This window comes from Schistocerca cancellata, chromosome 5 (assembly GCF_023864275.1).
Source record: "Schistocerca cancellata isolate TAMUIC-IGC-003103 chromosome 5, iqSchCanc2.1, whole genome shotgun sequence".
In the NCBI taxonomy this organism is placed as follows: domain Eukaryota; kingdom Metazoa; phylum Arthropoda; class Insecta; order Orthoptera; family Acrididae; genus Schistocerca; species Schistocerca cancellata.
The window spans coordinates 128,573,427-128,588,318 of record NC_064630.1 but is presented as its reverse complement, the minus strand read 5'-3'; the positions used below and the strand labels follow the sequence as shown (position 1 = coordinate 128,588,318).

Genomic DNA, 14,892 nt, shown 5'->3' with positions numbered 1-14,892 from the left:
CCATTTATTATACGAAATTTTGATCCATGAATAAATACCAACTCGACCGCACGTCGACTGATGAAATATTATGTAGCCAGCAGTCTTTCGTACTGCAACGAATTATGTGAAGGGTCTCTAACATGTATTAACGTAACAGTAACCTATAACGAAGACGTACAGTTATATCAGTGCCACGTGTAAGTGTGGTTAAATCTTCTCTTACAGAGAAAATGCGTGCTAAGCGAATGTAAACCACATCTTGTATAGCCTGACACCTGATAATGAAGAACATGAATTACAAAGTAACTGATTTCGGTGTCTTCAGAACCGCAGCACGTGTCTGGAAGTTATCAACAGCTCTAACTGTTCTTATGTCGGCTGTAATATATATCCAAAGATAGAAAAATGTTGTCCCCCAATGGCAACTGATCGTATTAGCACTTCTGCTAAAGCAGAACGTATTCAGTGAATTGTGCTTGCAACAGCTAGGAACTGAGACAGCGGATAAATGAGCATAAAATTAGTAAAATTTCATAAATAATTTAGACGAGATAATTAAGGAGAACTTTGAAATTTATGCCTGTTATTATTAAGTAAATGACCAGAAAATTTACTAAAGTAGCAGCACATGTCCTACTAGGGACCACGTGGAGTAAAGTAACAAGTATTAACAAAACCAGAGACCAAATTAACCTCATACATTCTTAAATGCCCGTCAAATTGTCAAATGATTGGGAAAATAGCATAAGCCATGACCTATAGCCACTGCTGACTTAGCGATAGACCAATAATGATCCTCTTACAATGAACAATGCCTCGATCGGAACAATAGATCGAACCTTGGTCACAGAGCTTGGCCTACAGAGCCAAAAAATCCTATAACAGAATATTACGACAATGCATGCTTACAAGCAAGAGTTTCACCATAAATTCACGAATGTTGCAGATTAGAAGTGGTCGTCTCGGCAAAACACAAGACAGAAGCGTCTGAACTTAACGAATAGAGTCATATCAGTAGCAGGTATCGTCTACGTAAAGAAGCAAAGTGCTGCCACGCCCAAGGTCCGTGGAAAGGATTTCCTCTGTGTTCATCCACGTGACCAAGTGGACCTTAGCCACCCAGTTGCCTTATAGGCCGACTAGGTGTTACCTTCAAAGTACACCGTGCGGATATGCTTCCACTACAAAGCCAAAGATGTGACTCACCTAGAAGACGAGGACAGTTCAAAGAGACTTTTGGCACCTTGTTAATGTTTTACAACTCACATTTAATTATTTATCTATTTTTGAGTCATCAGTCTTCTGACTGGTTTGATGCGACCCGCCACGAATTCCTCTTCTGTGCCAATCTCTTCATCTCAGAGTAGCAGTTATAAGCTACGTCCTTAGTTACTTGCTCGACGTCTGCCTCTGAAGCTTTTACCTTCTACAACTCCCTCTAGTACTATGTAAATTATTGCATGATCTTTTAACAGATGTCCTACCATAATGTCCTTTCTACTTGTCAGTGTCTTCCATATATTCCTCTCCTAACCAATCCTCCGAAGAGCCTCCTCATTCCTTACCTTCACCTCTCCTCACCAATCCTTCGAAGAGCCTCCTCATTCCTTACCTTATCAGTCCACCTAATTTTCAACATTCAAATGGATCGATTCTCTTCTTTTCTGGTTTTCCACAGTCCACGTTTCACTGCCATAAAATGTTGTGCTCCAAATGTACATTCTGCGAAATTTCTTCCTCAAATTAAGGACTACGTTCGATACTAGTGGACTTCATTCCATGTAGGCTTTCACGGCCGGCGTCTTCATCAGTAAACACTTCCGGGCTAAGTTGCCGTGGTCGATCTGTAGAACTTCTTCTCCCTGACGTTTCGTTCTCAACTACGGAGAACATCTTCCGAGGTGAGTCAACGACTGGCTGCTAGGAGCTGGGGCCGCCGCTTATATGGATATCGTAGAGGGCGCCACCGCACGTGTAGCTATCTCTGGCTATCGTCTGTTCTCTCGATTGCAGGCAATCGATTGTCACGTGATTGATGCAACGTCGACCGCCATACCTTTTCCAATTTTAATCCTTCTTCTTTACGATTAAAATTGTATTGATGTTTGTGGATTTCAATTGCCTCTCTATACATACGTGTATAATAATGCGACGTCCTCGCTAGCAGACTTCTCTTGGCCAGGAATGCCTTCCTGCAGCGCTAGTCCGCATCTCATGTCTTCCTTGCTCCTTCCGACATGTGTTAATTTGTTGCCTAAGTAACACAATTCCTTAACTTCATCTACTTCGTCATCACCAATGCTGATGTTAAGTTTCTCTCTATTTTCACTTCTGCTACTCTAATTATTTTTGTCTCTCTTCGATTTACTCCCAGCCCATATTCTCAATTCACTAGACTGTTCATTGCATTCAACAGATCACTGAGGACAGCAGTGTCAACTCGCATGGTGATATTTAATGTGGAAGATGTTTCTTAACAGACAGATCGCAACTTCTGTGAGGTACAGCGTGGACCACTTCCACAGGAGTACGGGCAGGAGCTGCGGAGCCAGAAGGCGGCCGTGTTCCGGTGGACAGCCCTGAAGAGCCGGATAGTGTCTGTGGCGCGGCTGTCGGTGACCGCCATGGGCTGCGTCTACTGGGCGGTGATGCCCGCAGTGCGCGCCAGCGCCTGCGGCCGCACCGTGGAGTGCCGCGCCAGCGTGGGACTGCCTGCCCACGTCTGGTACCCCTTCTCCTACACCGTGTCGCCGGTCTACGAGGTACAAGAACTAACAACTTATCTGCGGTTGTTGTATCTGCCTCGGATATTTTACTATGCTACTAAAAGTCTCCTCCCAAGTCTGCACGCTGTCAGGCTGTTCCTTTGATGGTATACACTGAGGCAAGTCATCGGATACCTGCTAATATCATGTCAGACCTCCCTTTTCTCGGCGTAGTACAACAACTTGACGTGTCACTGACTCAACAAGTCGTTGGAAGCCCTTGTAGAACTATTGAGCCCCGCTGCCTCTATAACGTCGGAAGTTACTAGAATGAAATTTTCACTCTAGGTGTGCGCTGATATGAAACTTCCTGGCAGATTAAAACTATGTGCCGGACCGAGACTCGAACACGGGACCTTTGCCTTTCGCGGGCAAATGCTCTACCAACTGAGCTACCCAAGCACGACTCACGCCCCGTCCTCACAGCTTTAATTCCGCCAGTACCACGTCTCCTACCTTCCAAACTTCACTGAAGCTCTCCTGGCCTTAGCTCAGTTGGTAGAGCACTTGCCCGCGAAAGACAAAGGTCCCGAGTTCGAGTCTCGGTCCGACACACAGTTTTAATCTGCCAGGAAGTTTCAACGTCGGAAGTGTTGCCGGTGCAGGATTTTGTCCCTGAACCGACGTCTCGATCCCCCGTCGGAGGTTCGAGTCCTCCCTCGGGCATGGGTATGTGTGTCGTAAGATTAATTAGTGCGTAAGCTTAGGGAGCGATGACCTCAGCAGTTTGGTCCCATAAGACCTTACCACAAATTTCCAAATTTTTCTGACGTCTCGATTACGCCCTATAAGTATTCGATGGGTTTCATGTAGGGCCATCTGGGTGGCCAAATCATTCGTTCGAACTGCTCAGAATGTTCACCAGTCACGAACCGTTGTGGCCCGGTGGCATCGTTGTTTGGGAACATGAAGTCTATGAATGCAAATGGTCTCAAAGTAGCTAAAGACAACAGTTTCCAGTCAATGACCGGTTCAGTTGGAGTAGAGGACTCGGTCCATTCCAAGTAAAAATAGCCTGCACAATTACAGAGCCACCACCAGCTTGCACAGAGCTTTGTTGATAACCTGGGACCATGTCTTCGCGGGGTCCTGGCCGTCCCAGTCTTCAAGAAGGGTCGTCGAGCAGATGCGCAAAACTATAGACCTATATCTCTGACGTCGATCTGTTGTAGAATTTTAGAACACGTTTTTTGCTCGAGTATCATGTCGTTTTTGGAAGCCCAGAATCTACTATGTAGGAATCAACATGGATTCCGGAAACAGTGATCGTGTGAGACCAAACTCGCTTTATTTGTTTATGAGACCCAGAAAATATTAGATACAGGCTCCCAGGTAGATGCTATTTTTCTTGACTTCCGGAAGGCGTTCGATACAGTTTCGCACTGTCGCCTGGTAAACAAAGTAAGAGCCTACGGAATATCAGACCAGCTGTGTGGCTGGATTGAAGAATTTTTAGCAAACAGAACACAGCATGTTGTTATCAATGGAGAGACGTCTACAGACGTTAAAGTAACTTCTGGCGTGCCACAGGGGAGTGTTATGGGACCATTGCTTTTCACAATATATATAAATGACCTAGTAGATAGTGTCGGAATTTCCATGCGGCTTTTCGCGGATGATGCTGTAGTATACAGAGAAGTTGCAGCATTAGAAAATTGTAGCGAAATGCAGGAAGATCTGCAGCGGATAGGCACTTGGTGCAGGGAGTGGCAACTGACCCTTAACATAGACAAATGTAATGTATTGCGAATAGATAGAAAGAAAGTACCTTTATTGTATGATTATATGATAGCGGAACAAACATTGGTAGCAGTTACTTCTGTAAAATATCTGGGAGTATGCGTGCGGAACGATTTGAAGTGGAATGATCATATAAAATTAATTGTTGGTAAGGCGGGTACCAGGTTGAGATTCATTGGGAGAGTCCTTAGAAAATGTAGTCCATCAACAAAGGAGGTGGCTTACAAAACACTCGTTCGACCTATACTTGAGTATTGCTCATCAGTGTGGGATCCATACCAGATCGGGTTGACAGAGGAGATAGAGAAGATCCAAAGAAGAGCGGCGCGTTTCGTCACAGGGTTATTTGGTAACCGTGATAGCGTTACGGAGATGTTTAACAAGCTCTAGTGGCAGACTCTGTAAGAGAGGCGCTCTGAATCGCGGTGTAGCTTGCTCGCCAGGTTTCGAGAGGGTGCGTTTCTGGATGAGGTATCGAATATATTGCTTCCTCCTACTTATACCTCCCGAGAAGATCACGAATGTAAAATTAGAAAGGTTAGAGCGCGCACGGAGGCTTTCAGACAGTCGTTCTTCCCGCGAACCATGCGCGACTGGAACAGGAAAGGGAGGTAATGACAGTGGCACGTAAAGTGCCCTCCGCCACACACCGTTGGGTGGCTTGCGGAGTATAAATGTAGATGTAGATGTAGATGAAATCGGAACTCATCTGACCAAGATACGGTTTTCCAGTAGTATCGGTCCAACCGATATGGTCACGAGCCCAGGAGAGGCGCAGCAGGCGACGATGCGGTGTTAACAGAGGCACTCGCGTCGGTCGATTGATGCCATAGTCCATTAAGGCCAAATTTCGCCACACTGTCCCATCTGATACGTTCGTCATACGTCCCACATTGATTTCTGCGGTTATATCACTCAGAGTTGCTCATCTGTTAGCACTGATAACTAGGCAAACGCCGCTGCTTTCGGTAGTTAAGTGAAGGCCGTCGGCCAGTGCGGTGCCCGCGGTTGCCTGAAACTTTATATTCTCGTCCGATTCCTGACACGGTGGATCTCGGATACTGAATTCCCTAACGATTTCAGAAATGGAATGTCCCATGCATCTAGCTCCACCCACCATTCTACGTTCAAAGAATGGTAATTCCCGCCGTGCGGTCATAATCTCGTCGGACACCTTTTCACTTGAATCACCTGAGTAAAGTGACAGTTCCTCCAATGCACTGCACTTTTACACCGAGTGTACGTGCCATCTGTACCGCCGCCATCTGTATGCGTGCATATTGCTATCCCATGATTTTTATCACCTCAGCTACGTTGGTATATTGCTGCATCATCATCTTAGACGCGTCATTTCTTATCTTAGAGCATAAACAAAAAGAACTTAATTCCAACGATGTATGGTTCTATCAACTCACAGGACTGGACCTTTCATCAGGCAAATTTCACAGGAGTCACATGTACTTTGGTGTCTTTATGAAGTGTAATCGGAAGGAAAAGTTTCTTCACCATGATCTCAACTAAATCAGCCGTCTAACAACTTCCTCAGCAGTGCTAAGACATATGCTGAGTGCACTGAGTCCTTACATAGAGTGACTATTCCTCACCACATGTCTCCGGATCTGTGAACGAATGTATTATGGTGTACAGAATGACGAATGAATTGTGACATTTATGTCATATAACTTTGGTGACATGTGTTTAGAGGTGAGTGTTGTGATGAAATTCACTCAAGTGGATGATACTGTCTGCGACTGAGTTTTCCTAGTTAGGGCTCACTCTCGTAATTTTGTATGTAAATACATGTAAGTACTAATGGAAATATTTTAGGCAATGTCATACTTCTCAAAAGAAGACCGTTTTCGAATCGAATCTTTGCTGTACCACCATTATAATTCTAATGACTACCAAGTATTAATGACTAGTTTGAAGGGAATGATGTGTATTTACTGTACTTGTTTGTTGATATTCTGAACCGAAAGATCTTTGGAATGACCTAGATGGTCGAATACGTATCACATCAGTACACCAAACGCAACTATTGTCCACTACTGTCTGAGAAAACTGTTACGAAATTTTCCCTTCACGCTTTAAGAAAACAACGTTCTACATTGCTGAATCGTGCATTCATGACCTTGCCATAGTGCTATTATAAAATACTAATAAACTAATAATAACATTCATGTCAACTCCCGCATATTAAATGTGTTTTGGTTTCAGACCCAAAGGTGAAAGAGTTTTGCGATATTCCTCCCTCAGAAACTCACTGTAATGACAGTCACACAGTACATAATCAAATTATATACCACTGAAATCCCCCGCCCTGTCATAGGTTAAAGACTGTAAGAAAAATAAATGAATGTATTTAGCTTTAGAAATAAAAATTCTCGCAAGGGAGGAGGTTGGCTTATTATCATTATTTTAACATTGTTTTCAAAGTAAGAATCTGTAATGCAGAACTTGTGGATTATAAAATTAAAATATCGTTCCAGGAGAAGAGTTAGATGGAATATGGTAAACTGTCTATTCTTTGAGGAAGGATTGAAATAATATCAAAAGACCTACCGCAGTTAGCTACCCAAATAAAACCTTTGTAACTAATGCAGTGGGTCTACGAAATATGTCTTCCAAAATCTACATTGTAATATTTTACAGACAATATAAAAATGCAATGTAAGTAGTTTAGCTATTATATTTAGCTAATAGTATCATAAATTGTGGGTGTATCACGAAATATTGTCTACTATAGATCATCACATGCAGTAAAAATGTAGCTAATACACCATGCCTGTCTTACTTCTACAAATTATGATTGTAGTATCTTCGTTCAGACGATAGTTCCTTATAACTTCTTAGTATGTCTACATAATTTAAGGTACATATTTAGAAAATTTTCTGAAACCTACAAGTGTTGTGTTAAACGTATTTCATAGTAAATCAAAGATTTTGAACAACAGTTGTGTATTCCAAAACTTTTGGCAGCAATGACTTATTTGAGAAGTCGTTTCCTCTTAATTGCAGTGCAAGTATTTACGTAATTAAAATAATAGTTCCACTTCTATGATCGTCACTTAAATATACTGCAATGGTGTACTATCATATTCCATTTAGTTTCCCACTTCAACAGCAACATATACCGCCACCATTTTCCTGTTCGTTAGTTTTAGCGAATAGAAGACTTCTATCCCAGGTTATTCTCTCGTTATGAAACAAATCACTTTCTTCGGCACTGTAAGTCATAGCTTAAAACGAACTAGCTGTCCTTGGAAATTAAAACACAATCAGCGACGATGTTTCAAAAGTACCCTGCTGTCTGTTAAAGTTGTAATGCTGTCAAGACACCATGCAATAAATGTAAGATTAATGAAAAGCCAGTCCACTATTTAGAACTGTCCACACGACTGGTTTAGGTCTTAACATTAGGCCATAATCAAATGTACATGAAACTGCACATTTTAGTGAATAAACATGGGCTTATTGATACTTTCGTTTTTTATAACGGAAGATGAGAGACAATACTTATACGGGGTGAAGAAAAATTTGCGCACTCGGACTTCGCAGCGCAATTCCTCGCATACTAGCAATACAAAAATGTCTGCCACAAGATTTCGTCATGCACAAATTTCTGGCAGAAAATGGACGTTAAATATTGGCAATCTGGGAACACTGTAATCACGTGTACGGTAGCTCCCCTGTCATGTGATAGCAGCAGAACTGTGTATTTAGTGCAGTGAATAGCGTTGCTGGTTAGCATGCAGGAGGCCGAGGGTTCGATTCTGAGTGGTGGATTGTTTGTTTTTATTTGCTAAAAGTGGTCTGCGTGGTGCGTTATCTGGCGTCTTAATCGTCATACAGCGATTACAGAGGGTCTTCTACAAAACAGTTGCAATTACGTACTACGAACACAGAAATGAAAGTACGATCGTAGTCATTGGTCACCTTTTAAGGAAGCCTTTTGCGCGTCGTGAACGCGAATCGTTTCGCACCACTGCATCTATTGGGTTCTAAAAATGTTTTCTGTCTACCCTCCCCCAATGGTCCCATTCCTCGTCCAGGTCCATTACGATCCGTTACGGCTTTACGTCTCCAGCAGAGCAGGCAACGAGCTTTAAAAATAATTTCGATGGGACCATTGGGAGAGGGAACATCGAAAACACGTTCGGTATCTAGTAGATGCAGTGGCGCAAAACAATTCGCGTCTACGACTTGTAAAAGGTATCTTTAAAAACTGAACAATGAAAACGATTATACTTCCATTTCTGTGTTCGTAGTACGTAATTGTAAATATTTTGTAAAAGGCACACTGTAATCACTGTATGACGATCAAGACGCCAGATATCGTACCACGCAGTTTACTTTTAGCAAGTAAGAACAAATATGCCTCACCACTGAACCGAATCCTCGCCCTCCTGCATGCCAACCCATAACACTATCCTCTGCACCAGTCGCACAGAAATGCTGTGCGCCTGTTGACAGACGCAGTTACCATACATGCGATTACAGTGTTGCCAGACTGCCAGTCCTTAACGTCCGTTTACTGCCCGAATTATGCGTAGTACGAAATTTCATGACAGACGTTTTTGTATTGCAAGTATTTGAGGAATCGCGCTGCGAAGTCCGAGTGTGCGAATTTTTCTTCGCCCTATATATGTACAGTATAAGTGCTTAAATTTTGTGTAACTTCCGTTAGGCTGTAGAGAAGCGACGTCAAATGATAAAAACAGTACAACTCAAGTGTTTTTAAAAAAAGTTTCGCGCCCATTGACGTCATGAGAAAAATGCGCGTGTCGTAATAATGAAAACTGTACAATCCGATGTTTAAAATAGTTAACGTAGTTTTACTTAAAAAGAGTTTAAGCAAAACTTCGTCAACGTTTTTAAAGTATCAGGTTGTGCAGTTTTTATAATTACGACACGGCCATTTTCCTTATGAGGTCATTTGGCGCGGAACGTTTTTAAAAATGTTTCAAATGGTTCTAACAAGGGAACCTCTCCATCGTACCACCCTCAGATTTAGTTATAAGTTGGCACAGTGGATAGGCCTTGAAAAACTGAACACAGATCAATCGAGAAAACAGGAAGAAGTTGTGTGGAACTATGAAAAAAGTGAGCAAAATATACAAACTGAGTAGTCTATGTGGGGGATAGGCAACATCAAGGATAATGAGCGCAGGAGCTCCGTGGCCGCGTGGTTAGCGTGAGCAGCGGTAACTCAGCGTGTTCGGACGGAGGTTTAGCTGCCCTCTGTAATAAAAAAACCGAGTTAATCGATCAACAACGAACTTAAACGGATGTCTTACGACGTCCACCCCGAGCAGATGCAACGAGCAAAAGCGAACAAAATGAGATTAAAAAAAAAACGCAACTGCGGAACGAGAGATCCTTGGTTCAAGTCTTCCCTCGAGTGAAAAGTTTAATTTTTTATTTTCAGACAGTTATTATCTGTCCGTCCGTCCGTCAAATGCGAGGTAACTGCTTCGTAGTATGGGGACGCTACACCTAAACAATCATCGAAACACACGACGTCAGTCGACTACAGCGCACGGAGGAGAGAGTATTCCTGCTAACGAGGCTCCCTGGCTGGCAGTTGACTGTTCGCTACTTTGGACGAGAGTGCATTAAATACGTGAGATGTATTCCGTGGCCAATATGAATCCAGCAAATATAGCGGTCGTAAAACACAGACACTAAACTTATTACAATGAACAGAGACGTCGGTGAACGAACGGACAGATCATAACTTTGCGAAAATAAAGAAAGTAAACTTTTCACTCGAGGGAAGACTTGAACCAAGGACCTCTCGTTCCGCAGCAGCTGCTCACGCTAACCACGGGAGCACGGCGCTCCTGCGCTCATATTACCCTTGATGTTGCATATCTTGCGCATGGACTACTCAGTTTGTATATTTTGCTCATTTTTTTCATAGTTCCACACAATTTCTTCCTGTTTTCTCGATTGATCTGTGTTCAGTTTTTCAAGGCCTATCCACTGTGCCAACTTATAACTAAATCTGAGAGGGTTGCGATGGGGAGGTTCCCTTGTAAGCACTATGGCACTTAACATCTGAGGTCCTCAGTCCTAGAACTAATTAAACTTAACTAATCCAAGGACATCACACACATCCATGCCCGAGGCAAGATTCGAACCTGCAACGGTAGCAGCAGCGCGGTTCCGGACTGAAGCGCCTAGAACCGCTCTGTCACAACGGCCGGCTACATTTTTAAATCCACCTGACTTCTACTGTTTTTATCATCTGACTTTGCTTCTCTACAGCACAACGTAGGTTACATATTATTTATTTCGTTATACTTTACATATATAAGCATTGTCTCTCATCTTCTATTATATAAAACAAAAACAAAAATGTCTATATACCCATCACATTATGTATTAACATGTGGCAGTTCCAGATGCACTTGATAATGGCTTAATATCAAGGCCGAAATCGGTTGCGCGAACTTAATATAGTCTTAAAAATGCAACTGGATCGGCTTTTCATTAATTGAATATCAGTTGCAGAATCAGCAGCGTCATCCAGATATGGAGAAACTAATAAACGTAAGATTGACAAGAGGTCTATTATATGCGTATCAGTGCTACGTACATAGTAATTAGAAGAAACGCCATGGACACTCCGTATGTAAGGAAAGACTATGCGCTGGATTTCTCGTTCACATATGGCACTTCTACGTCGTGTAGTAGATTGGGAGTAGAGTGACTGCTACTGGGTGGTGGAGGCCGTTATGGCGTTAGTCAGCATGCCTTTGACATCCACCTGAAGTGCCCAGGGTTAGTGTGGTAGCGAGAAAGACGGGCTGATTCCCGAATATAGAGGCCTTCCAGGGTCTTATGGCTTACCGACGGAGGCAGGGTTCAGAATGACACGAGGATGGTCAAAATACACTCATGGAAATTGAAATAAGAACACCGTGAATTCATAGTCCCAGGAAGGGGAAACTTTATTGACACATTCCTGGGGTCAGATACATCACATGATCACACTGACAGAACCACAGGCACATAGACACAGGCAACAGAGCATGCACAATGTCGGCACTAGTACAGTGTATATCCACCTTTCGCAGCAATGCAGGCTGCTATTCTCCCATGGAGACGATCGTAGAGGTGCTGGATGTAGTCCTGTGGAACGGCTTGCCATGCCATTTCCACCTGGCGCCTCAGTTGGACCAGCGTTCGTGCTGGACGTGCAGACCGCGTGAGACGACGCTTCATCCAGTCCCAAACATGCTCAATGGGGGACAGATCCGGAGATCTTGCTGGCCAGGGTAGTTGACTTATACCTTCTAGAGCACGTTGGGTGGCACGGGATACATGCGGACGTGCATTGTCCTGTTGGAACAGCAAGTTCCCTTGCCGGTCTAGGAATGGTAGAACGATGGGTTCGATGACGGTTTGGATGTACCGTGCACTATTCAGTGTCCCCTCTACGATCACCAGTGGTGTACGGCCAGTGTAGGAGATCGCTCCCTACACCATGATGCCGGGTGTTGGCCCTGTGTGCCTCGGTCGTATGCAGTCCTGATTGTGGCGCTCACCTGCACGGCGCCAAACACGCATACGACCATCATTGGCACCAAGGCAGAAGCGACTCTCATCGCTGAAGACGACACGTCTCCATTCGTCCCTCCATTCACGCCTGTCGCGACACCACTGGAGGCGGGCTGCACGATGTTGGGGCGTGAGCGGAAGACGGCCTAACGGTGTGCGGGACCGTAGCCCAGCTTCATGGAGACGGTTGCGAATGGTCCTCGCCGATACCCCAGGAGCAACAGTGTCCCTAATTTGCTGAGAAGTGGCGGTGCGGTCCCCTACGGCACTGCGTAGGATCCTACGGTCTTGGCGTGCATCCGTGCGTCGCTGCGGTCCGGTCCCAGGTCGACGGGCACGTACACCTTCCGCCGACCACTGGCGACAACATCGATGTACTGTGGGGACCTCACGCCCCACGTGTTGAGCAATTCGGCGGTACGTCCACCCGGCCTCCCGCATGCCCACTATACGCCCTCGCTCAAAGTCCGTCAACTGCACATACGGTTCACGTCCACGCTGTCGCGGCATGCTACCAGTGTTAAAGACTGCGATGGAGCTCCGTATGCCACGGCAAACTGGCTGACACTGACGGCGGCGGTGCACAAATGCTGCGCAGCTAGCGCCATTCGACGGCCAACACCGCGGTTCCTGGTGTGTCCGCTGTGCCGTGCGTGTGATCATTGCTTGTACAGCCCTCTCGCAGTGTCCGGAGCAAGTATGGTGGGTCTGACACACCGGTGTCAATGTGTTCTTTTTTTCCATTTCCAGGAGTGTATTTACCATCCAGATTAGAACAATTATGTAGGTGTGCTGTCATACCAGGTACAGCTTGGTATTGTCTCTTAATATTTCCTCTCTGCACAGCAGGTGAGGTAAGTGCAGCAAAGAACCTGAGACATATATACACTGCCCGTGAGGTCTTGGGCTGAGGTCGCCATTTTTGACGTGGTGGGCTCAGACACAGGCCTCGGTTAAGAGCAAGTGACCAGCAGCAAGGCACTGAAGGAGTCTAACGTTGTATCTGGCACAGACCTAGTGGTGGTTGTGACGCCTGACACACAGCAGCACCGTGCATGGTCCTGACTGCCGATGAACTACTGGGCTGCACAGCAGGTTTAAATGCAGCTTTCCAGAGCTGACTATGTGGCGGCAGCTGCGTTCCGTTGACACCTGGTAGCTTCTCGATATAGGCCAGTGACCGAAGTGTGGCTGTTGTTACACGGTTGTGGGTCAAACTGCAGAACCTCCCCGAAGGTTGATCAGTGCCTCAGCCATGGACTCATGGGTGTTCGGTGTACAAATGTCTGGCTGATGCCCTGCTGATGAAGCAGGTCGTTTTCTGGGAACGGTAAGCGCTCAAGATTTGGCACTCTGTCTACGACACAAAGTGCTTGCGTGGTCTGTGGTGTTACACTTCCTCCCTCTTTAGGTAAATCCAGCACCCCCTCCCCCCCACCTAGTATTGCTGCTGGTTGAAATAGAATCTCAAATACATTACAATTGTCAATGAGTTTTCCTTCATGTGGGACCACAGTCATACAGAGTTACTTGAAAGAAATTTCCGCCATTTGACTAAATTGGTCATTTATTTCACATAATCATGAATTTGGCTTTGTAGCCATTCTCAGGTGCATGTTAAATGTTACAATGTAGCCGACCTGTCTGCATGATATGCCATAGTCGAAAAAACGTATTTCTGGTCTTATAACACTAGAAATATGTGCACTCAATTCTGGCCCACAGACCAGTCACAACAGACTGAATCTCATATGTACATCACCCATATTCGAAAGCTTTTATGAACATTTACAATCATTTACTCTTGAATGGAGGCTTATTAGATTGTGAACACTTTAAGCAGTGGCTGGAAAACTCAGATGGGCAATGAATATCACCAGACACATATTTATACGTTTGTGTACAACCATTTCTAATGGTTCAGTCTTCTTTCTTCTGTAACTTCTGGGGTGGAGCAGTAGGCAACTTTGTTCTTATTGCTTCTATTACTTGCAAAATTTCCTAGTTGCTCCTGGTTTCTCGTTGATTCGCTTCTTCTCTCACAGTTCGCATCAAAAACACCAGCCTAAGAGATTTCTATCAGTATAGTACAGGAAATGTGGCCTCCACCCAGCATTGTGCATCTGCTGGCGTCACACCAACTCACTGAGAAAAAACCTGTTGTAAGAAAGAATTGCTGCTGATGCAGTGAATGAAAGTGTTGAGACTAGGCAGCTGGTGAGGGAGGGATGATGATCCTCTTAGCAGGTGCCAAAGATATGGCTGTTTTGTGACAAAAAGAAGTTTGCGATTCTCCACCCACAAAGGATGGCAAAAAACAATAAAAATGTATAATTACTTACATAATTAAAGTGAACGACTAGTTGTTAAAACTTAACTCAGAATCTTCAGCAGTTAATGAGTGAGGAAAGTTGCCCATCAGTTCTGTGGGTGTTGTGAGGGTGACCAAGAGATGATATATAGGTAATGACGTTATACTGTTACAGAGGTATTTTTCTATGACGTATCCAGTCGATACCGAGTAGCTAATTATATCAAGATGGCGGTTTTTGTTAAAACCAAGTCTTTCCACTAGTTTGGACACCATCATATGTGTGTAGTTGCAGGTGAAGTTGGTATTTAGTAGATGCTAGTTCCTGCCAACTTAACGTTTAACAGTAGAGTTTACTGTACTACTGGAAAAGATAGTTATGTTGGCAGTAAGAAGCAGTGTCACTTTTGTTTTTTTTCTTAATTGTGATTTCATTTCCCTGGCCCGTATGGGTAGGGGAGGGCTGTTAGTGGCACAATACGTTGCTCTTCAGCCGAATGACATGACAGCTAATAAAGAAGAAAATTA

General features: G+C 44.3%; 1 protein-coding gene across 1 annotated transcript in view; it reads left to right on the top strand.

Annotated features, from left to right (window-relative positions):
• Positions 1-14,892, top strand: part of LOC126188394 (odorant receptor 83a-like) — an 84,821-nt gene that overhangs the window by 24,965 nt on the left and 44,964 nt on the right. Inside the window, exon 3 of the mRNA XM_049929995.1 lies at positions 2,508-2,744. Coding sequence (XP_049785952.1) covers positions 2,508-2,744 — 237 coding nt within the window. The remainder of the gene's footprint in view (positions 1-2,507; positions 2,745-14,892) is intronic.